Source organism: Medicago sativa, chromosome 5 (assembly GCF_051527215.1).
Source record: "Medicago sativa cultivar Bolivia chromosome 5, Bolivia_mono, whole genome shotgun sequence".
NCBI lineage: Eukaryota > Viridiplantae > Streptophyta > Magnoliopsida > Fabales > Fabaceae > Medicago > Medicago sativa.
In genome coordinates, this window is record NC_140753.1 from 16028245 (window position 1) to 16055501 (window position 27257).

The 27257-nt window shown below is 35.4% G+C and overlaps 2 protein-coding genes and 1 long non-coding RNA gene across 12 annotated transcripts; 1 reads left to right on the forward strand and 2 right to left on the reverse strand.

Moving 5' to 3' along the window:
- Nucleotides 1-1032: 1032 nt before the first annotated feature.
- Nucleotides 1033-7471, reverse strand: LOC146920505 (uncharacterized). The gene is made up of 2 exons (XM_085713915.1): nt 6456-7471; nt 1033-1317 (listed from the first exon to the last, which is right to left on the reverse strand). Exons 1-2 carry the CDS (start codon nt 7135-7137, stop codon nt 1292-1294), a joined length of 708 nt encoding a protein of 235 aa, XP_085570041.1. The 5' UTR covers nt 7138-7471; the 3' UTR covers nt 1033-1291.
- Nucleotides 7472-9852: 2381 nt separating this feature from the next.
- LOC146920506 (uncharacterized) lies at nt 9853-13632 on the reverse strand. 3 transcript variants are annotated; one of them, XR_015011806.1, is made up of 7 exons: nt 13373-13632; nt 13088-13180; nt 12458-12733; nt 11293-12284; nt 10395-11168; nt 10188-10301; nt 9853-10073 (listed from the first exon to the last, which is right to left on the reverse strand). It is a non-coding gene; the product is annotated as an uncharacterized LOC146920506 (long non-coding RNA). The 3 variants fall into 3 exon arrangements; XR_015011805.1 differs by having other exon boundaries at nt 10395-10858; nt 12205-12284; nt 13088-13632; XR_015011804.1 differs by having other exon boundaries at nt 11293-12366; nt 13088-13632.
- Nucleotides 13633-14507: 875 nt separating this feature from the next.
- Nucleotides 14508-27008, forward strand: LOC146920507 (uncharacterized). 8 transcript variants are annotated; one of them, XM_085713920.1, is made up of 24 exons: nt 14606-14797; nt 14985-15069; nt 15663-15948; nt 16575-16643; nt 16724-16861; nt 16978-17095; nt 17583-17665; nt 18349-18444; nt 18741-18909; nt 19005-19147; nt 19274-19360; nt 19557-19742; nt 21217-21384; nt 22056-22176; nt 22276-22345; nt 23040-23127; nt 23266-23386; nt 23526-23719; nt 23867-23975; nt 24444-24602; nt 25246-25348; nt 25535-25708; nt 26116-26261; nt 26546-27008. In XM_085713920.1, the coding sequence occupies exons 3-24, from the start codon at nt 15697-15699 to the stop codon at nt 26737-26739; spliced, it is 2988 nt and encodes a 995-aa protein (XP_085570046.1). In that variant the 5' UTR covers nt 14606-14797; nt 14985-15069; nt 15663-15696; the 3' UTR covers nt 26740-27008. The 8 variants fall into 8 exon arrangements, with proteins under 8 accessions (XP_085570042.1, XP_085570043.1, XP_085570046.1 ...); XM_085713919.1 differs by having other exon boundaries at nt 14606-14754; XM_085713916.1 differs by lacking the exon at nt 14985-15069 and having other exon boundaries at nt 14508-14754.
- The last annotated feature ends 249 nt before the right edge of the window (nt 27009-27257 follow it).

The window sequence follows — 27257 nt, forward strand, 5'->3', positions numbered from 1 at the left end:
ATATTTATAAGCTCTTAAGGTTAAAGAACAATTTTGTTGACTATGATTCAGGTTAAGGATAAAGTACTAAAATCTTAAAAGGATATATTCATACACACGTGTAGCTTGTAACATGTAAGGTGGACTATAACCTTTAATCTTATAGCAATTCACTTTTCCTTCTATAACTAGTGATTTTCAAGGACTTCAACTTAACATTGATCTACCTAAGCACAAAGAGGGAAACTTGAACCAAAAGGTTTCAAGGCTAGTGGCTATGTAATGATTCATTCAATCAATACAATTCTTAGTATGAATATAAGCTATAACAGTAATGTACTTATCTCTCTTTAACTTATTATAAGAAAAAGGATGTCTTATAAACTACAATCATAAGACCTAGTCACGTCCTGGCAATCTATGATAAAAGTAAAACATCCTGAGTTATTATCGATGGCCAGTAGTACACATCTTTCGCTAGTTTTAATTCCCAAATGATAGTAATCCAAATACTTTTAATAGCATTGCGTTCAAATTCTTTTTAAACTAAAATTAATGGCTATTCATAGGCTGTTTTCTAGGAACTTGTTGTTAACATCACAAAAAGGCCTTCACAATTACTTTATACTGTAGTCTTGTTAATCGAAGACAGTATCAGTAACATTCCAATTGCTAATCACAAATCTAAATCGTAGTCTCGTTCAAAAAATAAATTTAAATTGTAGCGCTGAACTCTCGTTCATAAATATTAATTCACAATTCACCTATCGATTCCAAAACAACAACAATATGCTAACTAATTTCAATCATAATCTCACAAACGCATCCTAAAACATGTTAGATGATATCTAATGATCTACAGACTTAATATTAGTGAAAGGTAGTCTCACCCTTACCTTAGATTGTTTTTCTGAAATCAAAAGCAGCGTTCTTTGTTCCTAGGGTTCTCTCTCTCTGAGTTCTCCTCTTTCTCCTCTTTCTCCAAAAAGCGGTTTAACGTAAAATGTAACACCCCGTTTTTCCAACATAAAAATTTCATTTAAAATCAGAGTATTTTGATCACAACGGAATGTCACATACTTCATTTAAATCATAAAACGGATAATAATAATTATCCTTCAAATTCAACATCATGAAAATCTTAAAATTGTTGCAGCGGAAAATAGTTCAACATTTAAAAGTCTTGGCACGCAGGCCTTATTGGAAAATCTCATAAATTAGTTCATAATAGAGACACGTAAGGAATAGAAGTAAAAGCAAGCCCCCATCCCGTTACGTATCAGAGCACCTAGACACCAAGTGGGGAGTCCACTCACGAACGCCTCCAATCTTTACTACCTGCACATTACCCACGGTCGAGGCAACATATACGCAGAAGGGGTGAGATTTCATAATCAATACATTAAGCATATAATCCAATAAAATGCATTTAACAACTTAAACATTAATAACATATCAACAATTAACAATTAGCATATTTCCATTACATAACAAATACAATCATCAAATACCATTACTAATTTTCATCACAAATCATAATCAACTTAACTCTCAACTTGACGACACAACTCATCATTGACCATGCAACTCTATCAACTCGACAACAACTTGACAACTTAAACATCATGAACTTCTTGATATGCAAATGCATGTGGTACCAATCAACAACAAAATGAGCATAATAGGCTCTTCAACGTGTGAGCACAAAGGCTGCCGGGCCTAAAGCCCCCAACTTTAATGAGCACAAAGGCTGCCGGGCCTAAAGCCCCCAACTTTAATGAGCACAAAGGCTGCCGGGCCTAAAGCCCCCAACTTTAATGAGTATGCAATGAACTCAAACTTCTAGCAACTTAGACGACATCATGAACGACTCATACGACTCATAATCATGGAAAACTTCTTAATTTCTTGCAACATAGACCGACTCATGCAATTTCAAGACTTTAAAGGTCAGCAGCAATGAACAGCAATAGATTTACAACATATAACAGTGTTGGAATATCTCAACATCATTTAAGGAATGGATTACATCAACATAAATATCATAAAACATCATAACATTGTTCATGCAACATTACTAATCATTTCAGTCATATAAACAGACTTCTGTAACATCTGGAAACATTCTAAATCACCCTCATTCTTACTTCTAAGGTCAGCTCAAGACTATACGTGCGAAAGGATCGCATCGGGACAATTTTGGGCAACTAACAGCCTAACTCGCAGTTGCGAGTAACTTTGCTCGCAATGGCGAGCAAAGCATGCATTCTGGGTTCCTAAGTCTCTACTCGCAGTGGCGAGTTATTCTGCTCGCAGTTGCGAGCTTACAGGTCACTCGCAGTTGCGAGTTGCATTGCTCGCAGTTGCGAGTTCTGGGTTCTAGCTCGCAGATGCGAGTGTTCTTGCTCGCAGATGCGAGCGATGAATGTCAGTACGGCCAGAAACCTAAAAATCACAACTTTTCACCTATATTCATGACTCCTTCATCCAAATAGCATCTAATTATCATCTTAAGTCATATCTAAGGTCTGTACACTAATTTTGCATCAATCTAACATCTGTTCTTGATTCATTCATCAAAATTGATCCTAAACCAAATTCTCAATTCTCACCAAAACTTAACCTAATCATGCTAAATTCATCCTATAGAATTATACCCTTAATAATATTGAAAATTAGTCTCACCCTTACCTGATAATAGCAGAATCGCAACCCTCCTTGGTTCTTCTCTCTTTCTGACTTTTCTCCCTTTTTCTCCAAAAACGTACGTACTCCTTTTCCTAACTTATGTCTGTCTATTTATCTCCCCTTTTTACTCTTCTCACTACTAATTGCTCATCTCACCACGCAGCCCAATCTTTAATATTTTTATTTTATTTCTCATATCTTATTTTATTTAATAATAAAATAAGTCATAACAACATAACAACTTCACCACAAAAAATACTCCACATTATGCAGTTATAAATCATATAACCCACTCAAATTCATGAATCATAAAATTCGCACATATCAATCATGAAAATCACGTAAATCATATATATAAATATATTTTTAAATAATCGAATAATTAAGACGGGCGTTACAACTCTCCCCAACTTATAGAATTTTCGTCCTCGAAAATTTACCTCAAGCAAACAACTCTGGATAAGACTCCATCATCTTACTCTCTAGCTCCCATGTCAAGCTTTCACCAGTCGTTCCACTCCAAACAACTCTCACTAGAGGTATCTCCTTGCCTCTCAACGTCTTCATCTTGTGATCATCAATCCTCAAGGGTAAGGTCTCCACCGTAAGGTTGTCTCTAACTTGTACATCATCACTCTGGATCACATGGGACGGGTCTGGGACATACTTCCTCAACTGCGACACATGGAACACATCATGCAAATTTGATAAATGCGGTGGTAAGCCAACTCTATAAGCCACCGTGCCAATTCTCTCAGATATCTGATAAGGACCAATAAACTTTGGAGTCAACTTCTTTGACTTCAATGCACGACCAACACCGGTCGTTGGAGTAACTCTCAAGAACACATGGTCTCCCTCTTGAAACTCAAGGTCTTTCTTACGCTTATCATGGTAACTCTTCTGTCGACTCTGCGACGCTTTCATCTTCTCTTGAATCATTTTCACCTTCTCAGTAGTCTGTTGAACAATTTCTGGCCCTAAAACCACACTTTCACCGGTCTCAAACCAACAAAACGGAGTCCTACACCTCCGACCATACAAAGCCTCGAAAGGTGTCATTCCAATACTTGAATGATAGCTGTTGTTATAAGTGAACTCTATCAACGGAAGATGACTATCCCAAGTTCCACCTTGCTCAAGTACACAAACTCTCAACAAGTCTTCGAGTGACTGAATTGTTCTTTCCGACTGACCATCTGTTTGAGGATGATAAGCCGAACTCAATCTCAACTTAGAGCCTAAAGCCTCTTGCAAACTCTTCCAAAATCTAGAAGTAAATCTTGGATCTCTATCTGACACGATGCTTGAAGGAACACCATGCAATTTCACTATGTCTCGAATATAAATCTCTGCCAACTGAGCCACAGGAAAACTAATATTAATCGGAAGGAAATGTGCCGACTTCGTCAATCTATCAACAATCACCCAAATAGCGTCATTTCCCTTAGGAGTATTCGGCAAACTCGTCACAAAATCCATGGATATACTATCCCATTTCCATTCTGGTACATCTAACGGTGTCATCAATCCAGCAGGTTTCTGATGCTCTACCTTCGACTTCTGACAAATCAGACAAGAGTACACAAATTGTGCTACATCACGTTTCAATCCAGACCACCAAAACAACTTCTTTAAGTCATGATACATCTTTGTAGCTCCGGGATGAATACTTAAGCTACTTCTATGACTCTCTTCAAGAATCATCTTCCTTATCTCGTCATTGTCTGGAATACAAATCCTACCTCGAAACCTCAACACACCCTGATCATCGACCTTAAAGTCACTATCTTCAGTTTGATTACTAGCAACCAACAAGTCCACAAACTTAACATCAGCTTTCTGCGCATCCCTAATATCTTTTAAGAAATCATTATCAATTTTCAGCATTCCTAACTTAACGCTTCGAGACGACATTTCACAAACTAAGCTCATATCTCTAAATTGTTCAAGCAATTCAAATTCCTTCACCATCATAGCAGACATATGTAAACTCTTCCTACTTAAGGCATCCGCAACAACATTAGCTTTACTCGGATGGTAATTCAAACTAAAGTCATAATCCTTCAACAATTCGAGCCACTGCCGCTGTCGCATATTCAATTCCTTCTGATCAAACAAATACTTCAAGCTCTTGTGATCACTAAACACCTCAAATCTCGAACCATACAAGTAATGTCTCCAAATCTTAAGGACAAATACGACTGCAGCTAATTCAAGGTCATGAGTAGGATAATTTCGTTCATGAGTTCTCAACTGTCTTGATGCATAAGCAACAACTTTACCATCTTTCATAAGCACACCGCCTAAGCCCAGTTTGGACGCATCACAATACACCGCAAAAGGTTCATCAGGTTTTGGCAAAATCAAAACTGGAGCCGTCGTCAAACGCTTCTTCAATTCATTAAAACTGTTCTCATAATGAACATCCCACACAAAGGTTTTACCTTTACACGTCAACTGTGTTAACGGAAGTGCCAACTTAGAAAATCCTTCTATAAATCTTCGATAGTATCCTGCCAAACCCAAAAAGCTTCTAATCTCTGTAACTGACTTAGGAGTCTCCCATTGTGATACTGCTTCAACTTTAGATGGATCGACTGCAATACCACTACCAGAAATAACATGGCCCAGAAAACTTACCTCGTTCAACCAGAATTCACACTTAGACAATTTAGCATACAGCTTCTTCTCTTTCAGCACTTGCAAAACGATTTTCAAATGTTCTGCATGTTCTTCTTCTGTCTTAGAGTAAATCAAAATATCATCGATGAACACAACCACAAAGCGATCCAAAAATGCATGGAAAATGCGATTCATATACTCCATAAACACACCAGGCGCGTTACTCACACCAAAAGGCATCACCTTATATTCATAATGGCCATATCGCGTCCTAAAGGCCGTCTTCTGCATATCTTCATCTTTTACTTTAATCTGATGATAACCCGACCTTAAATCAATCTTGCTGAACACACGTGCACCCACCAGCTGGTCCATCAAATCATCAATTCTAGGAAGTGGATATCTATTCTTTATAGTCACTTTATTCAGTTGTCGATAATCAATGCACAACCTCATACTTCCATCTTTCTTCTTAACCAACAATACCGGCGCTCCCCAAGGTGAAACACTCGGTCTAATGAACTTCTTATCTAGCAAATCCTCCAACTGTTTCTTCAACTCAGCCAACTCAGAAGCTGACATACGGTAAGGTGTCATAGACACAGGCTTCGTTCCCGGAACAAGGTCAATAGAAAATTCAACTTCTCTTTCCGGTGGTACATCAGGGATTTCATCAGGGAAAACTTCAGGAAAATCACACACCACCTGCAACTTATCAATCACTGCTTGATTCTCCAAAGATAAGGATGCCATCAAGGAAAACATCAAGATCCCATCGCGTTCTAATTGCTTCAGTTGCTTAGTAGACAAAAATTCTGCTCCACTTTCCTCTTCAGCAGAAGAGAAACGCACCGACTTACTAAAACAATTAATGAGAACATGGTTGTACTCTAACCAGTTCATACCAAGAATTACATCCATTCCACTCAGAGGCAGACAAACTAAATCAATCTCAAAATCACGATCAAACATAGACAAAGGACATCGTAAACATACAAGAGAAGTAGTCACCGAACCCTTAGCTGGAGTTTCGACGACCATTTCTCCACTCATATCAGACACAGCAAGACCCAACTTAGAAGCACAATCAAAAGCAACAAAACAATGTGTAGCACCAGTATCAATAATAGCAACTAAAGGAGTATTGTTAATATAACAAGTACCTCTGATCAAACGATCCTCATTTTCAGTCTGAGTACCAGTCAAAGCAAACACTTTCCCTCTAGTCTGAGTCTTCTTCGGATTCGTACACTGAGACCCAATATGACCCTCTTCTTTGCAGTTAAAACACACAATGTCCGCATGCTTACACTCTGCAAGTGTATGTCCTTTACTGCCACAACGAAAGCACCGTTTAATATCCTTAGTGCAAGCATTACTCTTATGGCCTTTCTCGCCACAAGTGTAACAAACAACCTCAGCACCAGTATCCTTCTTATTTGACCTCCTCTCATCATTAGCTCTTCCTTTTCCTTTGTCAGCAGGAGCACTGTAAGGCTTTGGGCGACTTTGTTGGCCCTTACCCCTCTTCTCACTCATAATCTTATAATGAGCTTTGCTGTCATCTTCATAGATTCTGCATCTGCTCACCAAAGCCGAAAAGTCACGGATCTGTTGGTAACCAATGGCTCGCTTAATATCAGCACACAAACCATTCTCAAACTTGATACACTTGGAGAACTCAGCATTGTCCCCCGTGTAGTGTGGATAGAACTGAGCCAGCTCCACAAACTTTGCTGCATACTCTGTCACCGACATGTTTCCTTGCTTTAGCTCAAGGAACTCGATCTCTTTTCTCCCGCGAACATCCTCAGGAAAATATCTGTTTAGTAATAACTGCATCATCCTGCTCTAGGGTAGGTTGGAGGCTCACCCACCAGTCATCAGCTTCCTCAGCCAGCATATGCGTTCCAAAACGCACCTTCTGATCATCAGTACATTGCATAACTCTGAAAATTCTCTCAACCTCCTTGAGCCACGTCTGTGCTCCATCAAGGTCGTACCTTCCTTTGAAGGTAGGAGGATGATTTCTCAGAAAGGTCTCTAACATTCTCACATCAGCATTCGCACCTGCACCAGCATTTGGATGTTGTCCCACAGCTTGGGCTACAGCTTCCAAAGCAGCAGCAATCGCAGCATCATTTCTTCCAGCCATTCTAGTCCTCTTATAGAAAATAAAATTCGCAGCCTCCAGGTCTCTTCTCTGCACAACACACAACAATTAGAATAACGTAATAATGGTATCCCAACTGCTAAAGACACAACTCGACTTGCTACTTGGCCGGACGGACCGACCTGCTCTGATACCAATTGTAACACCCCGTTTTCCCAACATAAAAATTTCATTTAAAATCAGAGTATTTTGATCACAACGGAATGTCACATACTTCATTTAAATCATAAAACGGATAATAATAATTATCCTTCAAATTCAACATCATGAAAATCTTAAAATTGTTGCAGCGGAAAATAGTTCAACATTTAAAAGTCTTGGCACGCAGGCCTTATTGGAAAATCTCATAAATTAGTTCATAATAGAGACACGTAAGGAATAGAAGTAAAAGCAAGCCCCCATCCCGTTACGTATCAGAGCACCTAGACACCAAGTGGGGAGTCCACTCACGAACGCCTCCAATCTTTACTACCTGCACATTACCCACGGTCGAGGCAACATATACGCAGAAGGGGTGAGATTTCATAATCAATACATTAAGCATATAATCCAATAAAATGCATTTAACAACTTAAACATTAATAACATATCAACAATTAACAATTAGCATATTTCCATTACATAACAAATACAATCATCAAATACCATTACTAATTTTCATCACAAATCATAATCAACTTAACTCTCAACTTGACGACACAACTCATCATTGACCATGCAACTCTATCAACTCGACAACAACTTGACAACTTAAACATCATGAACTTCTTGATATGCAAATGCATGTGGTACCAATCAACAACAAAATGAGCATAATAGGCTCTTCAACGTGTGAGCACAAAGGCTGCCGGGCCTAAAGCCCCCAACTTTAATGAGCACAAAGGCTGCCGGGCCTAAAGCCCCCAACTTTAATGAGCACAAAGGCTGCCGGACCTAAAGCCCCCAACTTTAATGAGTATGCAATGAACTCAAACTTCTAGCAACTTAGACGACATCATGAACGACTCATACAACTCATAATCATGGACAACTTCTTAATTTCTTGCAACATAGACCGACTCATGCAATTTCAAGACTTTAAAGGTCAGCAGCAATGAACAGCAACAGATTTACAACATATAACAGTGTTGGAATATCTCAACATCATTTAAGGAATGGATTACATCAACATAAATATCATAAAACATCATAACATTGTTCATGCAACATTACTAATCATTTCAGTCATATAAACAGACTTCTGTAACATCTGGAAACATTCTAAATCACCCTCATTCTTACTTCTAAGGTCAGCTCAAGACTATACGTGCGAAAGGATCGCATCGGGACAATTTTGGGCAACTAACAGCCTAACTCGCAGTTGCGAGTAACTTTGCTCGCAATGGCGAGCAAAGCGTGCATTCTGGGTTCCTAAGTCTCTACTCGCAGTGGCGAGTTATTCTGCTCGCAGTTGCGAGCTTACAGGTCACTCGCAGTTGCGAGTTGCATTGCTCGCAGTTGCGAGTTCTGGGTTCTAGCTCGCAGATGCGAGTGTTCTTGCTCGCAGATGCGAGCGATGAATGTCAGTACGGCCAGAAACCTAAAAATCACAACTTTTCACCTATATTCATGACTCCTTCATCCAAATAGCATCTAATTATCATCTTAAGTCATATCTAAGGTCTGTACACTAATTTTGCATCAATCTAACATCTGTTCTTGATTCATTCATCAAAATTGATCCTAAACCAAATTCTCAATTCTCACCAAAACTTAACCTAATCATGCTAAATTCATCCTATAGAATTATACCCTTAATAATATTGAAAATTAGTCTCACCCTTACCTGATAATAGCAGAATCGCAGCCCTCCTTGGTTCTTCTCTCTTTCTGACTTTTCTCCCTTTTTCTCCAAAAACGTACGTACTCCTTTTCCTAACTTATGTCTGTCTATTTATCTCCCCTTTTTACTCTTCTCACTACTAATTGCTCATCTCACCACGCAGCCCAATCTTTAATATTTTTATTTTATTTCTCATATCTTATTTTATTTAATAATAAAATAAGTCATAACAACATAACAACTTCACCACAAAAAATACTCCACATTATGCAGTTATAAATCATATAACCCACTCAAATTCATGAATCATAAAATTCGCACATATCAATCATGAAAATCACGTAAATCATATATATAAATATATTTTTAAATAATCGAATAATTAAGACGGGCGTTACATAAAAACTCTTTGTAACCTAAGCTTCCTTATTTATAATACTAATCACTCTTCCTAAATCTATTTAGGCCCAATAACTTATTCTTATTTCTATTCTAACCTCCAATTCTATTTACACTAATAATTCTCATATTCTAATAAATAATATAATAATGCCACAAAATAAAATACTGACACCTCATATATATAAATAAATCACATAAATAGATTCTAACTTAATAAAAATAATTAAATAAAAGGAGGGCGTTACAGTCATCAACAGTCTTAATTGGAGCATACTTCAATAATGCATTAACAATGTAATAAAACAGCTTCCCAAAAGATCCATTGACGGATAGGTCCTACACCGATAATGGCTAAACAACATGCAGAGTTGTCTTCCAATTAACCTGCCAAGAATAAAAAATGCAGACAATTTTAGAGGTATGAGTGTTTATATTAACAAATATAACTTAATTGTAACATGTTAGAGACTGAAACCTGCATAATAGAATTGAACATACCTGCTGAACTCATGTACTTTAGATCAGCAGAAGGCTTGAGCAGCTAGTATTGTTCATCAGTGGTTTAAAATGGTGTATGTATTGCTAATAACAACACTTACATTTTGCATTACCCTGCAAAAATAAGGTAACAACTTTAATTATCATTTACGGTTAAGCACCATTAAGGATAGCTTAAATTATGATGAATATCAGCGCATCACTTACTTGCATCTATGCCAATGAGCATATCAGCCAAGCAGCAACGCCAGTTTCAATTCAGGATTGAAAAAAAATCACAAATTGAGGAAAACTTCTTTATATACCACATTTGATGTAGTATTGATGCAATTGTCGTCTTCATATGGCAATAAAACTTTCAAAAACATTCAAAAAAAATTAAAAATCATCTGCCAACATTCAAAAACATAATGAAAAATCACCTGCCAACATTCAAAAACATATATAGTTGAGAGGTATTAATGCTTTTACAACAGGTATATATATCAACTTGCAGGTAATGTTTAAATTAAAAATCTGCCAGTTTCATATTTAAACATACCAAAAAATGTTTGTAGACTTCAAAGCATAAACGAAGTGTTCCAACAACTTTACACAATGTTGTTAGCTTATGTGTGGTCCTGTATTTCTGCGCCAATTTAATCTGAACACAGACACCAGAGCAAGGCAACCTAATGCGCACATGTAAATACACATAAAAAATGAGATTGCCTGCGTAGAAAGAGTTGCCTTCTAAGTAGTTCTAAAGACTATATGTGTGTCCCTTACCAAATCAAGTAGCTAACCCAAACCAAGTTGCAAACTCATTAGACCATTAAACTGAACAAAAGTGCATTTCATAAAATAAAATAAAAACGAATTTCTAGCTGAATTTATTTTCGCAGCAGAAGACAAACCAAGGGGGAAGAAGAATCACCATAGCAGCAATGAAAAAAACAAACTGAAGCAGAGAGATATATCCATTATCTACCCCTATATTGCCTATCCAAAAAGTAGTAGAGCTACTACTATATTTGAACATCAATATAGTTTTACTTGCAAAACATCATATCATAGTAAGATAGCTTTAAAAAGACTATAGAAATTGAGGTAGAAATAAGCATACCTAGTAAAAGTTTAAAACTATATACACTTGTTTGTTAGCTATGTTGAGTTTACTAATTTGTAGTTCCATATGAAGTCCTTGCAGTCACACATGGCCCTAAATGTTAATTGATTTTGCAATATTTTATAGTCATCATTCATACAGACTATTTAAATAAGAAAGAAATAAAATAACTATATTTCCTACCTGCAAAGGGCAATACATAGTTGAAAATGAATGCAAATAGTTTATTAAAACAACAAATTGACAATTGAAAATGTACTCATAATATCTATAGTTTACTGCATATAGCAATAGAAAAGTAGTAAAATACAATACCTTGGAGACTAATTTAGTTACTATAATTGAACTTGCAAAATGTCAGTAAGTTAATATGATAGAATTGAATTTATAGAAAAACATTATCCTGTATATATTCATCTTTTGGATTAGGCCCGACAGTCGTATTGCACACACACGTCAAAATGAGAAAGGTTACAAACTCACAGGCATGATTCTACCAAAACAGTCAAAATGTTTCCTATCAATGATGTACCAAGTTCACTTCCATAAATACGGTTTACTTTAATTGGACTATATGAGCCTTAATCAAGATATTACAAAAAATAATATGGATAACAAATAAAAATAATCATTCATTTTGATTCTTAAGAGCAATTATTCAAAAGCCATAAATTTTGTAGACAGGAAGCATTATGTCTAATTCTTAAATGCAGTGGTCAATACTTACGGTTCATTTTCATGATACTTATTCCAAAAATATAGTTTCCTTAGAAATTGAGAAACAAACTTTTTCTTCTTCAAAATGAACCAAAAAGTACTTACAGCCTAAATTAGCCAATTTCTTTCTTTTCGTTAGTTCACTGTCTTTAATTACTTGGACAAAAGATTAAAACAGACTTAAATGTGCACCTGCACTTGGAAGTTGAGAATAACATCTAAGTATATTTATAAAGTGCAATGACCGCTTTAGTTTTGAACACAAAAGGCACCTGCAATGCATAATTATGAGAAGGTTAGTTATCCTCATTCCTATACATTCTCAAGCCAAGACTTCTTGTTCATCTTCAATATCTAACATTAAATTAAATAATAATTAGTCAACATACATAAAAAAATATGTTATACTTCTTAGTTTTTAGAGTACAAATACGATAAAGAATACCTCCAGTTGCAACAAATGATGGAAATCCAACCCAAGGCTTCATGTGAATGCTACCCACCATTTGAAAATTGCAAACATTCCTACTATGTCAAATGTATGGATAATACATGTCTAATGTCTATTAGGGTAGGCAAAACCATATTAATTTTTCCTTCGTTGATGCATCTCGTTCTGCATTTGCAATCAAAAAAGGTTTTATAGCTCCATTTCTTGCAAAAGGAAAGCTCTGATTTAGGATCTAATTTGATAGAACCATTGAGTAAGAAAATATACTACCTGACAGAAGAGGAATTTAAGATTTAATTGACAAAGCAAGAAAAAGCACAAAAATAATTTCATGTCTACCAAATCAAGAAAATCCATTCCAAAATTCAGAGTCATCAAGTTTGTTGATTTGTATGACAACATAAAGGTATTGAAACAAATTCATATTGTTAGTCAAAAATCAAGAAACAACACATAAAAAGCTCCAATACACCGATTCATTCTAACCAAATATATAATGGAGTAACAAATTTAGAAAAAGTTACATGAACAACATCATCATAGATGTGGATTTAGGATCAATTCAAATTCAAACAAAGTTCTTAAATCACATAATTAAAAAGGGGGTTAAAAACAATTTCTTACATGTAAATCCTTTGAGAACTCAATGAACACTATATTCGTAACCCACGTAGACGATTGGGCTTCTCCATCGAACAATCACCATTCTGCCGCCGTCTTCGATCCATCAGATTTTGCATTCAAAGAAATCAAGTCGTCACCTCGCCATTTGATTCTCAAATCAAAATCGAAGAAAGAGAGAGATGATTAAATGATTGAATCATTAAAAATAAGGAAATCGGAAACCAATCGGGTTGGCCATGGTGAGGGAAGCACAATCATGGAGAGATAGAGGGAGAGACAACTCACCGTGGCAATAGAAAATGATGTTATCTATTTGTTGTGACAATACATGCAGTAGGAGAGATGCACGACAAACCAACACATGGGAGACCACCGTAGCTGCAAGATCGTGGAGAGAGAGAGAGAGAACTGACCGCAAGGTGGTGGTTCAGAACTGGTTATGGTGTTCTCCAATCCAGCAGCACCGTATGAGATTGAAATGGGAGTGTAGATAGAGGAAGAGCAAGAGATGGAAATTTGAGAGATAGACCGGTGATGAACATAGGGGTTCCTTGGAAAGTGGAGAGAGAGAAGGGTGCCTTGGAAAGTGAAGAGAGAGAAAGAGGCTGAGATTTGATCAAGGAGTGAGATTTGATCAACGGCTGAGATGATAACCTCCCCTAATTACAATGATCTAACGGTCTGCATAAATTGGAGCCAAAAAAGTAGGGTTAGGGTTGGGAATTAGGGTAAACATGTTTGCTAGGATTAGATATAAAGGATAAACTCCAAAATCAAATTTCTAATCAAATAAGGTTAATTAATTTTTTATGGGTAATGTTAACCGGTGCCCCCGATGCACTCGTTAAGAAAGCAAATGCAGTAAATATTGCATTTGAACTTGTGTTGTCAACTCCTCAAAAGCATAAAAAGTGTTATTTTCATTTTCATTTTTTTTTTTAGGTTTCTTAACCAGTGCCCCGGGGCACCGGTTAACATGACCCATTTTTTATATAAGGTTAAAATGAGGTTTTGAATAGTTTCCAATATTGTTTTCATTGTTATGCATTGTTCCTACTATTTTTTTAAAGGAATTCTTATTATTACTGTTGTTGATTATTCCTATTGTTATGTATTATAATTTTAAAAATATTATATAAAAGATAGAAATAGTTTTTTAAATAAAAGATAAAAGATGAGTGTGGAAGAAAAATTAAGCCAAAAAGGACGTGGATATGGAAGGAATAATAATATAAATCTTCTTTATAATTATTTAGTATAGATAAATAGATAGGTAATTAAGAAGGTATGTGAAACCCATTTAAAGAATCTATACACTAAATAGTATACCGAGGATCGTGGATGCAAAAAAAAAAGTGAAAGTTTTTTGTTGATTTTTTTTTTTTATATATTGAAATTAAATGTAAAAGAAAAAAATTATAAGGCACAATCCCATGTTTGAATGGATTGATTCTTCCCCTTCTTTTAAAAAAAAATAAAAAACGATATAAATAGAGTCCACGTGCACAAGAAATGATGGAAGAAGCGTTGAGTTGCAGCAGTTACAGTGGCAGTTACATCATCACCAAACCCATAGTGATTCCATTTTCACCACCGTCGATATCACTGTTTCGTCACCGTCGTCTTCACCGGAACACTCCATTTTCCTCTTCGATTATCACTCTCAGGTTCTTTCTTCGATTCTTCTACTTCACAGTACGGAAGTTGCAGGTCCTTTTGCAATGCTACTAGCTCGTTCTTTGAATTTGAATTTCCTTTTTAGTCCTTGCATGCTATAATCACTGATCGATGGATCGGAATTTGTATTGTTGAAGTTTGAGTAGCTTATTCATCAATTTTATGTGATTTTTGCTGAATTCAACTAAAGAGACTGCATGTTTGGTTTCACTTTTTGTAGGAGTCAAAATTGATTATGTGCATGTTTGCTTTTGCGGTGAGAAAATTGAGAAAATTGATTTTGAATGAATAGATTTTACTTAAAAGTGAGTGGAATGTAAGTTGCTTCATATTTATATAAAAGTAACTGAATTGAGCATTAAATTTCACTATAAAAATCACGTTTAGATTCGAAAGCTACAAATCCTAGCTTCAAGTTAAAATCAATTATAGTGGAAAAATCAATTCTGCTCAAGAGCATTCAAACATGTCAAAAATTGATTATAAAAGTGTAGAATTGATTTTGACATGTTTGATTGCTCTCGAGTAAAATTGATTTTGCAACTATAAATGATTCTAACTTGAAGATAGAAATTGTAGTTTTGATTCTAAAGTTTATTTTTATACTCAATTTTTTTTGAGGGGATTTTATACTCAAATTTATTGTTCAACTCACTTTTACATGCTGCATGTTTCGAAAACATAGATCACTTTACCTTCAATTCACATTTAGACAAAATCCATCGTTACCTCAGCCATAGAAAGAGAGAGCTAATGTGATTTTTCTTTTATTTAACAGATTGTAATTATGATTATTTTTTTCTTAATTTACTTTAATTTTAGTTAAAGCATTTTCACGATCATCAATTTTTTGGTTTGCATGGGTATTAATTGTGTTTATGCTATTTTCGGTTTGCAGAAGAAAGAGAATTATTGAGAAGTTTATATCCAAAATGGCTAATGACGAAGAACAAGTCTCTAGTGGTAGTAGTGACGTGAGATCAGGGAATATGGTTTTTGAGCCTATTTTAGATGATGGAATATTTCGATTTGATTGTTCTCTAAATGATAGAGATGCAGCATATCCAAGTATTTCTTTTGTGAATAGTAAGGATAGAGAGACTCCCATCACTGGTACTCACAAGGTTCCTACATATATCCCTACTTTTGAGTGCCTTCTAGAGCAGCAAGTTGTTCAACTTGAGGTCAGTTGCTTTTTTTTTTTTCCTTTGGTTTCTGACATCAGAACTTTTGATTGTTATATTATAAGACTCTGCTTTGTCAAGTCCAAATTGGCGTATACACTCGTACGATTAAAGTAGAATGATTGAAGTATAGTTGTTTGGCAACAGTCCTTATCTCACAGCTTATAGTATTTTTTTTAACTTACTTCCAGCATTTTTTGAGATGCTAGCGTTTGAGCTTATAGTGGATCATCTCTCTCTCTCTCTCTCTCTCTCTCTCTCTCTCTCTCTCTCTCTCTCTCTTACCCTTATTATCTTGATTAATTTTAAAAAAATATTAATTAAAAATATTTTTATGTCATTTTTTATTTATCTGTTAGTTCATCCAATAATTTTACGAACACTTCAAATTCAATCTACTAGCTTATCCACTATCAGCTATAAGCTCATTTGTTATCAGCTAGTTTATCCACCATTTGCTACTTTTTACCAAAGAGAGTCTAAATCTTGGTTGCCTTTTAGCTCAAGTATTGTTTGTTTGTTTATCTTTTTATTCTCTCTTTTAATTTTTGTCCTGGTCTAGTTTGCTGCTCATGCAATTCCATTTCCCTGCTTTCAAAAGTTGATTGACTTTGTTTTTGAAGCAGCTACCTGTCGGTACCTCCCTCTATGGAACTGGAGAAGTTAGTGGACAGCTTGAGAGGACAGGAAAAAGAGTAAGTCAGCTATATGAAATTTTCAGTTTCAAAGAGATTTTCTTAATATATATGCTCCTGAGTTATAATTTTATTTTAAGGTTTTCACATGGAACACTGATGCATGGGGTTATGGCCCTGGAACTTCATCGTTATACCAATCACATCCATGGGTGTTAGCTGTTCTTCCAAATGGCGAGGCACTAGGAATTCTTGCTGACACTACTAGGCGCTGTGAGGTGCTGTTGCATTTAGCTTTATGTCATTTATTGAGGTTAACCTAGACAATACACATATGTTCTTTGATAATGTTATAATTATCTGTTTGATGGTCTTTTGCTGTGGTCATGAGCAGATAGATCTGAGGAAAGAATCAACAATACGTTTCATTGCTCCATCCTCATATCCTGTCATTACGTTTGGTCCTTTTGCTTCACCTACGGAAGTGTTGATATCTCTATCAAAAGCAATTGGTAATTTTCTAAACAAAGACTACAATTATAAATGATATAGCTTCACATAAGATGTTATGCACTTTTTTGTTGGACAAACCGATGTCCATCTTTGGTTGATGAATGTAGTTCGTATTATTAGAAGAACCTAGTACCTAAAGTTGACCCACATGAAATCAGGATTCATATGATACGCATTTTAATATGTTACATGCGTGCACAAATATTCGTAACATACTAATATGCAACGGGTTTTGGATGGTGCCTCAAGGGAATAAAAGAGCAAAATCTGCCAAACTGTGGTGGAAATGGATTCTCTGAGCATGCACTAAGATTCAGGATATTTTATGTTTAGATTCAAGAAAAAGCCAATTTTAAGTTAAAACTCCATGCATGTGTGAGATGTGAACATTATTCTGTACAACAATTTGCATCATCATCATCATCATCATCATTTACTTTATTCTGGTGATGAAAGATACTTCCTTATGGATTCTTTTATCATCAGGAACTGTGTTTATGCCCCCAAAGTGGTCGTTAGGCTATCAACAATGCCGCTGGAGCTATTTATCTGATCAGAGAGTTCTGGAGGTACTTCGTCTGCTCCTACTTTCTCTCAATAGTGATGAGCCAGGGATAAATAGCATTTGTATATGTAGAAAGCTTGAGCTTGTGATGCTGAATATGACATGTATTCCAAGTTCTGACTGCTATTTCAAGGCTTGCAAAAGTATTGCTGTGAAAGTGAGATCGGGAATATAACAATATCATGTTTGGTACAAATTTTTCAAAGATAATCCTGGGTATCATGGATTATTGGTAATATCTTCTATCCATGCTGTACTTTTTCATCCCTCTGTGATAAAGGGTGGAAATCCAACATCACCATGGGAAGAAAAATCATTTTAAAACTCAACTAATTAGAATTTCCGACTTCCATCTTATTCTACCTCAATTTTTTTATTTATTTTAATCTAACCAATTTAAAAATATTGCTGGGAATATTGAGTATTACCGCACATACTTGTGAAGGATGCCCATGTATAATGTTCCTGCAATATTATTCCAAGGAACATTATTCTTGGTAATATAATTCTATAACTTGAACAAACATCCCTTGGGTTCTGAAATTCTGATGCACATCATACCAGATATATTACATGCTTATATGTATTGTAGACATATTCAAATATTCATTGCTATCTTCTTTTAGGTTAGTTTTGCAAAAGATTGCTTCATATTTTATTTAAATTTTAACAATTTAACATCTGCAGGTTGCAAAAACATTTCGGGAAAAGAGCATACCTTGTGATGTGATATGGATGGATATTGATTATATGGATGGTTTTCGTTGTTTTACCTTTGACAAGGCATGTATTTCCTCTACAATCAGCAATCAATTTACAGTGTCATCGTTTTGATTTTCACACAAGGTTTTCTTATTCATGCACATGAATTATTCAAATGATGAGTACGTGTAGCCTGCAACACGTAAGTTAAAGTGATGTATTGCGAAATTTTCTTTTGTTGCCTAGCATTAACTCTCCAACCTGCACTTGTACTTTGATGCTAAGTTAAACTTTTGGTTTGGGCTGGCTGGCCATTTTTAATGTCTATATAATAATACTTTTTTGGCTAGAAAAGTAATTATTATGCTATCTTTCAGGAGCGTTTTAGGGATCCCAAGTCTTTAGCGGAAGGTCTCCATTATAGTGGTTTCAAAGGTATTTGGATGCTTGATCCTGGGATCAAGCAGGAAAAGGGTTATTTTGTATACGACAGTGGTTCTGAAAATGATGTCTGGGTCCAAAAGGCAGATGGAACACCTTTTGTTGGTAATTTTTCTTTGTACAATAATACTTATTCACTTTATGTCCTTTTGTTCCCTTTTCCTTTTGGTGATGCATCGAGCCCATGTATCCAATCTCAGGGGACGTGTGGCCTGGACCTTGTGTCTTCCCTGACTATACACAGTCAAAAGTTCGTGCATGGTGGGCCAATTTAGTTAAAGACTTTGTTTCCAACGGTGTTGATGGTATATGGAATGATATGAACGAACCAGCTGTCTTTAAGGTAATTAATACTATAATCTCACTGGCTTTTTTTCTCTGAACATTTAACAATATATGCACCAACTCTCACTATTTGAGACTCCTGCTATTTCCGATTACAACCTTTTTAAACCCCTTTCTTTTCCAGGCTGTAACGAAAACAATGCCTGAGAGTAATGTTCATAGAGGAGATGGTGAACTTGGAGGTTGTCAGAATCATTCTTTCTATCATAACGTAATATTCTTTGCCCTTTACCATAAACTTATGAACAATGCTTACAAGTTGGATGCACTTTGATTATGTAATAAGATACTGTTGTGTGACTTGATTCCTGTGTTAGTTTATTAATTTATAGACGTTGAGTTATTTTAAGCCTTATCCTGTAATGTGGTGTGCCGCTGGAATTATTTATTACGACTTTTCACTATAGGTGTATGGTCTGCTGATGGCAAGATCAACCTATGAAGGCATGAAACTGGCTAATGAAAATAAGCGTCCTTTTGTTCTCACAAGAGCTGGATTTAGTGGAAGCCAAAGGTATTCCGCAACTTGGACTGGAGATAATCTTTCAACCTGGGAGCATCTTCATATGAGTATCTCCATGGTGCTTCAGCTGGTAAGGATCTTCGTAGCACACTGCTACTTCCCTTGATCAACGCCGTCATTCAAGATTCTCTTGGCACCATTTAGTTCTGCAATTTTTGTGGAGAAATGCTAGGGTCACACCCTTTAACACACTCTTTTAACACACACCACTAATGATTAGCCACATCATCCCATCATTTTAGCACTTTATCTATGAACCTGTTGAACAGGTTGCTAAACGACAAAAAAAGTTGAAATTGGAAACACAAAATTGGAACCAAACTACCAAAAGCATGGACAAATCGGAAGGTGGATTGAAATTCCAATCTCTATAGATTTGCATACTGAATCACCGAAAACTCATACCCTTCGTTCAATGTCGCATCACAAGCCTTGGAGAGAGCGGGTGTCGCTTTGCAGAATCTGATTTTCCGGCGACGGGTCTACAACAACCTTTGATTTCCTGTTTTGTGTTGTTGTTGTTAACATATTATAAAAAACTGGAATTAAATTTATTGTTAATTTGTTTAAAAACTTTTGTTTCAATTTGTTGTGAGCAATTGGGATTTTTTGTTAAAAAAAATTGGGATTTTCTATCGCTGCTGTATTGTTCTGCATAATGAAGGGAAAAACAAAGACAAGTGAAATCCAGAAAATATTGTGTGGCAAATTAGTAGAGACTTGATTGTTAGTGTAAGGAAATTAAAATAATTGAAGAACAACTTGAATGTTCACATGAAGCAAGGTTGAGTATGCACAGGTCAAAGGTGAAAGACGACGAAAAAAAACCCAAGAGAGAGAGAGAGAGAGTGAGCAGAAAAAGAAAACTTGTATAACCGGTTGCCAAGAAAAAATGGGATGATGTGGCTAATTATTACTGGTGCGTGTTAAAGAGTGTGCTAGAGAGTGTGACCCTAGCATTTCTCATTTTTGTGAAGCATGATTTAAGTGTGTGTTAGTTTTTTCCTTGTCATGCCATATATCCATTTTGTTCTGCACTTTTTGTATGCACCAGTATATTGGATATGCAGTGTATGTGCAGCTGGATATAAGTTGTTATGCCAATTAGCTACCCTAATGATGAATAATACCATTAATTAACTGCACATCACTGTATCCTCATAAAACAAGATGGCTGCAACTAGCAGTTACAAAAGCGACATTAGATAATGTCATGGACTATATTGACTATCCTTTCCATATTTTCTTTGGGTTGTGGTTATGATTTATTCTTTATGATGCTATTGGAACTAGATCTTATAATTATTGCTAGTTTCCTTTTTAGAACTATAATCAGCGAAAGCTAGATTTTTTTCTTTCTTTCTTCAAGGAATATTTATTTTCACTTATGTTTTTTCATAATTTTTGGATAAGTAGTTCAGTTCCAGAAGAATTAAAATGTCATTCTTTTGTTATGATCTAGTATTTACTTCAAATTTAAATATAAACTATCACATCAAATACATTTTCAATTTTTTTTAATAATTTGCATTCATTGTATTCAGGGACTCAGTGGTCAGCCACTTTCAGGTCCTGATATTGGTGGATTCGCTGGCAATGCAACACCAAGGCTTTTTGGAAGATGGATGGGTGTAGGTTCCTTGTTTCCCTTTTGCCGAGGGCATTCTGAAGCTGGAACAACTGACCATGAACCCTGGTCCTTTGGGGAAGAGGTTGGATCAACTTTAGCAGTTTAGCTACATAAAATCAATCATTATAATGGTTTCCAACTTGTCATATAATGGACATCTATATAAATTCCAAGATGAAGTTGTATGTCCTTATATATCACGCGGAGTAAAAATTATGAAGGTTGTATAGTTGAGCTTGATCATTAGCTTGGCATCAGGTTAATAATTTTTAGTTAATGAATAAAAAGTAAGGTTAATAACTTTTAGTTAATGAATAAAAAGTAAATAATGTCATGTATGCTTCAGGTTCTCTGTTGCACATATGTTGTGAACATATTTAGTCTCAACTTTCAAACTTGTTTTGCAGCTTCCCCACCACCTTCACTAAAAATGAACTTTTAGTGGAACTTTATAATCAATGGATATGTTTTTATCTCATTTAAGATATATAGAGCATAAAAAATATTTGCCTTACCCTTCTGACTAAATTCTGAATGAATGGCATGTTTCTTTAATAGAAAACCCTTCAATTCTTTACAATGTGTCCCTAGCACTCTCAGATGAGAGCCAAGAACAAGTTTGTCTGTTGAATCAGAGGACAGGAAAACCTACAGTTCTTATGATTTTTTTTCCCTCATAAAACAAAATTGTGTTCTGTAATTTCAAATTACATATATGCTAAAACTGTACACTAATTCAGCTCTAATTTTTAGTGTGAAGAAGTTTGCCGATTGGCATTGAAAAGGCGCTACCGCCTTATCCCTCTTATCTACACACTTTTTTATTTCGCGCATACAAAGGGAATTCCAGTGGCAACCCCTACTTTCTTTGCTGGTGGGTTCTTGTTCTGTTGATTACTTCTTGTGACTTTGGTTTTATTAATGATATTTGAACTTTCTTATGTATCATGAATTTTTATTTTTGAATTTGCAGATCCAAAAGATCCTAGCTTGAGGAAACTTGAAAACTCATTTTTGCTTGGTCCAGTTTTAGTGTATGCAAGGTTATAAAACTTCCTTACTCTGTTTATGCATGCAATGTTATATTACTTCCTTACTCCTTTTATCATCAATCAAGCAGACAACGATATATTTTGCGAGCCGTCTTTGCACGAATTAGGCTTGTTTTTCCTGATGCTATAATACATTTTAGCAGAGATTTTTTATATAGGGGGAATGATAGGAAAAGGAAATTGCAAGTCATCTTTTCTAGTTGTAAAATAAGAGTCATTTTTATCATCGTAAATCTCCTGTTAAACCATACAATGTCCTTCCTTCCTTTTCTTTTACAAGGAATATTAACGATGATGACAGTGGTGGAACTGGTGGTTTACCGTTGTGAATTGTGATCAGTTCCAAGCTTGTGGTTAGGACCAATTGAGATTTGAATATGCTGAAACTTCTAAAACTGAAATTTAAGTCTGAAATGAAATCTGAATTGGATAATCAAATCTTAATCTGATCTAAACTAATTGAAACTTTCATCCTAAAAAACTTCTACACTAAAGTCAAGGTTTTCTATATTTATTGAGTGTGTTTTTTTGAATTTAAAGATGAAGTTCCTTATCCGACATTGGTCATTTGGCATTATAGAGGCAAACATTAAAAATGGAAGAGTAGTGTTTTCTCTCATTTATGACTTTATCATGCAAGTTGTGCTGATTTCATATTTTAATGTCTTACTTGTTTCTTGATCAGCACCACGCGCAATCAGGGGTTGGATAAGTTGGAGATTACTCTACCGAAGGGGATATGGTTGGGTTTTGATTTCGGTGATGCACATCCGGTATTTTTTTTTCCTTCTGCTCATTTTTTGTTCTATTTTTTCTTTTTGAGAGGATTTTGTTTGTACTGATAATTATATGTTTTTCTTTTTATTATCTTCACAAAAAATATTAATTTTATTCAATTTGGAGCGTGCCAGGATTTGCCAGCTTTATATTTGAAAGGTGGCTCAATTATTCCTGTGGGACTCCCTCTTCAGCATGTTGGAGAAGCTAGTCCATCAGATGAATTGACACTTCTTGTGGCTTTAGATGAATCTGGTAAGTCCATGTATCAAATTTGACCTTGGCATGTTTGAATATGATAAGTCTATAACTGATAATTTTAATAAGGTCTTTACTCTTCAGATTAGTGTCTTGCTCTTGTAGATATTTTGAATAAGATTTGAATCATTGACAGGTAAAGCTGAAGGTTTTCTATTTGAAGATGATGGCGATGGATATGAATTCACTAAAGGCAATTATTTATTAACACATTATTCGGCTCAACTTCAATCAACGGCAGTTACTGTGAGTGTGCAAAGAACCGAAGGATCATGGAAAAGACCTAAACGCCGCCTCCATATTCAACTATTGCTAGGTGGGGGTGCAATGGTATGTTATTTCTCATAAGAGGAAGCTATGAAGTAGATGAAACCTTAGTACAGATGAAACTGCAAAATATTGTGCCTCTTCTTTTCATTAATCTATCTTTTATGAATTCATTGATCTTAATATTTATACAATTTGTTTTGTAAACAGCTTGATACATGGGGAGTGGATGGGGAAGTTCTGCATGTAAATTTGCCTTCAGAAGAGGAGATGTCGAAGCTGGTATCTACTAGTGAGAAGCAATACAAGGAACGTCTGGGTATGTGCTTGTTCAAATGCTTACCTGGTCAATTTATGAATATCATCTTATATATGTTATGTATTCTTATTTTCTTCACCATCCTTTTATCTGCTGATCTACATTTTATTCTGTGGTATAGATATAGTGTTTTCTAGGTTATCTTTTGAAAATAAGTCTACTTTTGACAACTATAATATGACATTTATAAAAAATTATTCTTGGATTGGATGTCCACCTAGCTATAACTATTCTACTCGATATTTTTACCTTTTATATGGGTTTTCCACTCTCTTGAGAATCAATATTTATTGAATGGGTTTTAGTTCTCGTGTCCCCTCTCCATGGGCAGAGTGGAGCTTAAGCACTAGCAGTATTCTGCCTATTATGTTACATTTTACTTCCGAATTGTATCTAATGTGCATGCAAGTATCAAAAAAATGCCAAGTCTGTATTAAGTTGTGCTACTACTTTTTGAATGTTTTGTAGAAAAAGCAATTCAAATTTCTGATGTCGAAGACGAAGTTTCTGGACCCAAGGGTATGGTGCTTTCAAGAACTCCCATTGAACTGAAAAGTAGTGACTGGCTTCTTAAAGTTGTTCCCTGGATTGGGGGTAGAATCATCTCCATGATACACTTTCCTTCAGGTAAATTGATTACCCATTAGCACTTCATTTAATATATATTTTTAAATATTTTGGAAGTGTACATGAAGTTCCTGAAATTTTCCATTTCTTTTTTTATACAAAATAAACTTACGGTTTATGCAGTGCAGCTGTTAAGCATTTAGAATATTTGTTTTCCTCATTCAGCTACAGGGAACTTTCTTGTAATAATACTCAAGTGACTTAAACCAATTTAAATAAACTTTTCAACAAGTACTTATGAAATGAAAAATCAAAGGGTTCTTGTAATGATTATGAGTCTCCTAAATACTGGCTTCCTGAATCAGCTGAAATCAGCTGTTGATCACAACTTTTTTCAGAAACTCCCTTATCCAACTTCTCCTGTTCTCCACACACACCTACAAAATGGTCAGGGTTTTGCCGTAAGTACGGAAGTCTAACAACAGTTTTAGAATTCCTTTAGTCTCCCTATGACTTATATTTTCTGTGGTTTGCAGTTAACCCATATAGTGAGCCATTGGTAGACTCGGTGACTTAGTCTAGAGTTGCTGACTGGCTGTCACAATAAATGGATGTGTTTTCCTTATGCTACATGGTTGCAATTATTTATATTTCTTTATAATATTCATTTTATTATTCATAATAATAAACCATATGTTTTCAGGAACACAATGGCTTCATGGCAGGATTGAAATCAGTGGATATGAGGAGTACAGTGGTACAGAATATCGTTCTGCTGGGTGTTCTGAAGAATATTCTATAATCAAGTAAGTTTCCCTTGTACTTCATGACTTCATTGGGGAAACATTATTGTTGAAGATCCACCAAAGGCCACTTTAATCCTCGTATATACCCTTTTGTTACCATGTTCTTGTATTCTTGCCCCACCCTTCCCATCTTACAATTTAGTATTCAACATGTCCCCTTTTTAGTAAATTTCTTTTTCCTTGCAGTCGAGAACTTGGGCATGCTGGAGAGGAGGAATCTGTGTTATTAGAGGGTGATATTGGTGGAGGATTGGTTCTTCAACGGCAGATATGTTTTCCAAAGAACGCTGCCAACATCATCCAAATAAACTCTAGCATAATAGCACGCAACGTTGGAGCTGGTTCTGGAGGGTTCTCAAGGTTTTATTTGAAACTTTTCTTGTACACTAACAATAATGGCATTAATAATATCTCATTTATGATTATTGTTGTAGTTACATGGTTTTAAATAAGGAGAAGAGAAAGAATAAAAAATACTTTGAATTGTTATTATGGACTATGGTTGATTATGACATTTTTTTATTACAAAGAACAACCAATAAAGCTTTTTGCATTTTTATACTGATCAGATTTTCTAGTGCAAAGTTGAGGCTCTAATGAACCCAGCTAAATATTTTTTACATTTCCTGTTATATGTTATTTTCTAGTTAGTGACTACAGCAATTCTTAATATATCCCTGTTATCTGTTATTTCTTCTTTTAAATGCTTTGACTCTTGTTGATTCAGATGCTCTAATTTCCACTATGCTTTCTTGTATATTCTGCAGGTTGGTATGCTTAAGAATTCACCCAACGTTCAATCTTTTGCACCCATCAGAAACCCTTGTCTCGTTTACTTCAATTGATGGATCGATGCATAAAGTCTTTCCAGATGGTGGGGAGAAAATCTTTGAAGGACACCTTATTCCTAATGGTAGGTAGCGGTCATTTTATCTTCTTCCTGGAATAATAATCAATAATATTAGACAATTTACCCCATTAGAGACCACCATGACCAAACTAAAAAGCAGTGTGCGAGATGATTTTCTTCCACATCCCATCTTTCCATACTTCCCCCACCAAAAATAAAAGGAAAAAAGATAAACCCAACATCCATTTTAAGACCAATGTACTTGTAGGTGGATGTTTAACCAAGTTAGGTACTTCTTGTAGCACACAATTGTTCTGTATAAAATTTTCGTTCTAATTTCATTTCAGGTGAATGGAGGCTCGTTGATAAATGTATTGGCTTGGCACTTGTCAACCGATTTAATGTTATTGAGGTATCAAAATGTCTTGTTCACTGGGATTTTGGCACTGTCAACCTGGAGCTTTGGTCAGAGAGCAGGCCTGTCTCAGAGCAATCTCCTATTCAAATTTCTCATCAGTACGAGGTTATCCGAATTCCATAGGTTTTTTAGTTGGTCACTACACAAGGTGTCGGACTGTTTGATACGGCAGAATAGTGTCCTCCGGCAGATTTTTTTCTGACTGAAGTACCACTACAGATTATTATGCATATAAAACTATGTATCTACATTCATGCGTTATTTCGTTCTCCATTTTCACTTAATGAGTGATTGGTTGGACTTTGATTAGTAAATAAATAAAATGGATGGAGAGTGAGTGATTGGTTTGACTTTGATTATTAGTAAATAAAATGGATGGAGTTATGGAGGAATTGATAGTAGATGCATATTGTATTTGCTCTTTTACCGCGGTTTTATGGATGTCATGCCATGTCTTGTGTCAAAATTTAGATTATAACAAAAAAAAAAACTAGTATTTTTTTATACTGTGTTCAATTTAGATTATAACTAAAAAAAACTTGTATCTTGTTACTGTTCAAGAAATGCTTATGAATTTTGTATTTTTAAAATTTTCTTGCAATAACTACTGCTTTTTAACAGTAGTTCTTCATATAAATGAA

Bases quoted from the DNA above. Each gene is read 5' to 3' on its own strand.
- LOC146920505 (XM_085713915.1), bottom strand. From the start codon at position 7,137: ATGATGCAGTTATTACTAAACAGATATTTTCCTGAGGATGTTCGCGGG. The intron at 1,318-6,455 runs GTACTTGTTATA...GGTAATGTGCAG, and splicing joins TGAGGATCGTTTGATCAGAG to GTAGTAAAGATTGGAGGCGT.
- LOC146920507 (XM_085713916.1), top strand. From the start codon at position 14,600: ATGATGGAAGAAGCGTTGAGTTGCAGCAGTTACAGTGGCAGTTACATC. The intron at 22,177-22,275 runs GTGGGTTCTTGT...TTGAATTTGCAG, and splicing joins AACCCCTACTTTCTTTGCTG to ATCCAAAAGATCCTAGCTTG. The intron at 26,262-26,545 runs GTAGGTAGCGGT...ATTTCATTTCAG, and splicing joins AGGACACCTTATTCCTAATG to GTGAATGGAGGCTCGTTGAT.